This window comes from Alligator sinensis, unplaced genomic scaffold (genome assembly GCF_000455745.1).
Source record: "Alligator sinensis unplaced genomic scaffold, ASM45574v1 scaffold859_2, whole genome shotgun sequence".
Taxonomy (NCBI): domain Eukaryota; kingdom Metazoa; phylum Chordata; order Crocodylia; family Alligatoridae; genus Alligator; species Alligator sinensis.
This window is the reverse complement of record NW_005843448.1, coordinates 31,682-33,416: the sequence shown is the minus strand read 5'-3', so window position 1 is coordinate 33,416 and position 1,735 is coordinate 31,682. Positions and strand designations below refer to the sequence as shown.

At 68.1% G+C, this 1,735-nt stretch overlaps 1 protein-coding gene and 1 non-coding gene across 6 annotated transcripts in view; one reads left to right on the top strand and one right to left on the bottom strand.

Moving 5' to 3' along the window:
* Window positions 1-1,703, bottom strand: part of POLL (DNA polymerase lambda) — a 17,241-nt gene extending 15,538 nt beyond the window's left edge. For 2 of the 5 annotated variants that reach the window (XR_003092340.1, XM_025195266.1), the window contains exons 1-3: window positions 1,544-1,702; window positions 1,179-1,323; window positions 214-508 (exon numbers count right to left, since the gene is read on the bottom strand). Coding sequence is in view for 4 of the 5 variants with exons in the window: in XM_025195266.1 (XP_025051051.1) it covers window positions 214-508; window positions 1,179-1,323; window positions 1,544-1,663 (560 nt within the window). In the remaining variant the exon portion in view is untranslated. Of the gene's footprint in view, window positions 1-213; window positions 509-1,178; window positions 1,324-1,543 lie in introns of all 5 variants that reach the window. The other 3 variants (XM_025195267.1, XM_014527347.2, XM_025195268.1) reach the window with 3 other exon arrangements.
* Window positions 1,704-1,708: 5 nt separating this feature from the next.
* Window positions 1,709-1,735, top strand: part of LOC102380719 — a 4,859-nt gene continuing 4,832 nt past the window's right edge. The window contains exon 1 of the transcript XR_003092343.1: window positions 1,709-1,731. This is a non-coding gene — a transcript (uncharacterized LOC102380719). The remainder of the gene's footprint in view (window positions 1,732-1,735) is intronic.

The window sequence follows — 1,735 nt, the reverse complement described above, 5'->3', positions numbered from 1 at the left end:
GGACCCCCGCAGGTCCCTTCCAGCCCCACGGCTCTGGGATTCCGTGTTTCTCAGCCCCACCCCAGGACAAGCCGCTTCTGCTGTCTACACAGACATGCTGCCATCTCCAAAAGGGAGCGACCTCGAGGGGCCGTGAGGTTTCATTTGATCTCTGAGTGAAGGGCACTACTAATCCATCCACTCAGCCTGGGGAACCAGCCGGGGGTCACATACCTGCCTGGGACCAAGACGTCGTACCCAGCGGTACTCAGCAGCTTCCGCTCGGAGATGCACGTGCTCAGCCAGGCGGCCGTCACCAGCCGCACGCTGGGGGGCAGCGCGGCCAGTCGCAGGAGCCGCAGCGCCCGGCCTCCATCCATGCCTTCATTCACGATGATGTGCGTCACCTCTGGGGAGGGCTGGCTGCAGACACGGCCCCCACGCTGCACGATGTGCTTGTGGAAGATCTCAGCCCTGGCCCGGCCCATGCCCGCCGGCAGCACGTAGGCAGTGACAGATGCCAGCCAATCTGCGGAGAGGAGGCGGAGAGACTCAGCGACGTGGGAACTCCCACAGCAAGCAGGGACGAGCCCATCCTGCATGTCCAGATCCAAAACAGGGTCTGGCCTTCCAGAAACCCGTGCCCTGCCCGGGAGGGGAGGGGAGGGGAGGAGAGCAGGTATTCTGTCGCTCGCACAAGCAACAGGCCCCTGGTTCCAGCCCTGCCTCAATCCTCCAACGCAGCGGGGTCAGACTCTCCCAGCTGGATCTCGAGATCCTGGCAGGCCGGATCCAGATGCAACAGCCGCGGGAACTGACAACCAACATTCGTTCCTCACCGCTGCCCTCCACGGGGAACCACAGCCCGGATTTCGGCGATGGGCCTGCCCCGCCTTGCTCTGCCCTGGAAGACTGAGCCCTCCTAGGGCAGGACGCAGCCGTGGGCCGCACGCGGCACGCTCTGCTCTAAGGGTGCGGACGTTACTGGCACCTGCAGCACGGCAACGTCACGCCTGAGCCACCCCAGAGCGCCGCAGGGCAGGAAAACCACCGCAGCCTCGCACCGGTTTCCGGCAGGGGCCCAGGCAGGGGAGCCCAGTCACGCGTGTGGCTGCAGGGGCCGGGCGGCGGCGACACCGCAGCCCCTTGCCCTTCACGCCAACCGCCCGGCAGGAGGCAGGGCGGGGCCCCCGACTCACCCTCGGGGCCCCCCGCCTCCGGCTCCTTCTGCATCTTCGGGGGGACCTGCTCCGCCCCATCCCGCGCCTTCTTCCTCTTGGGGAAGGCTTTGACAATGCCGGCGGGCAGCATGGGCCGAGGGGTGCCGCGAGCCCCCGGCGCGCACTGCAAGGCAACGAGACACGAGAGAAAGAAGATACCCCAGCCCTGGGGGGCAGGAGCCCCCTAACACCCCAGACTCGTGGGAGCAGGAGGCCCCTAACACCCCAGGTTTGGGGGGGGCAGGAGGCCCCTAATACCCCAGGTTTGGGGGGGCAAGACGCCCGCGCTGCCCCAGGCTGGGGCGGGAGGTGAAAGGAGGAGCCCCCCCACCGCCACCACTTACTGGGGAACCGCAGCAGGAGATGGGCGAGGCCAGCACTTCCGGGTTACTCGGGCGGATTTCCAGGAGGCGAGGCGAGCACTTCCGGGTCAGACAAGCGGTTCCGGGCGCGCGCGTCGCCATGGGGACGGCGGGGCCCGGCTGGGCGGAGACGCTGCGCGCCGCGCGCAAGACCGCGCTCGTCCGGGACGGTAG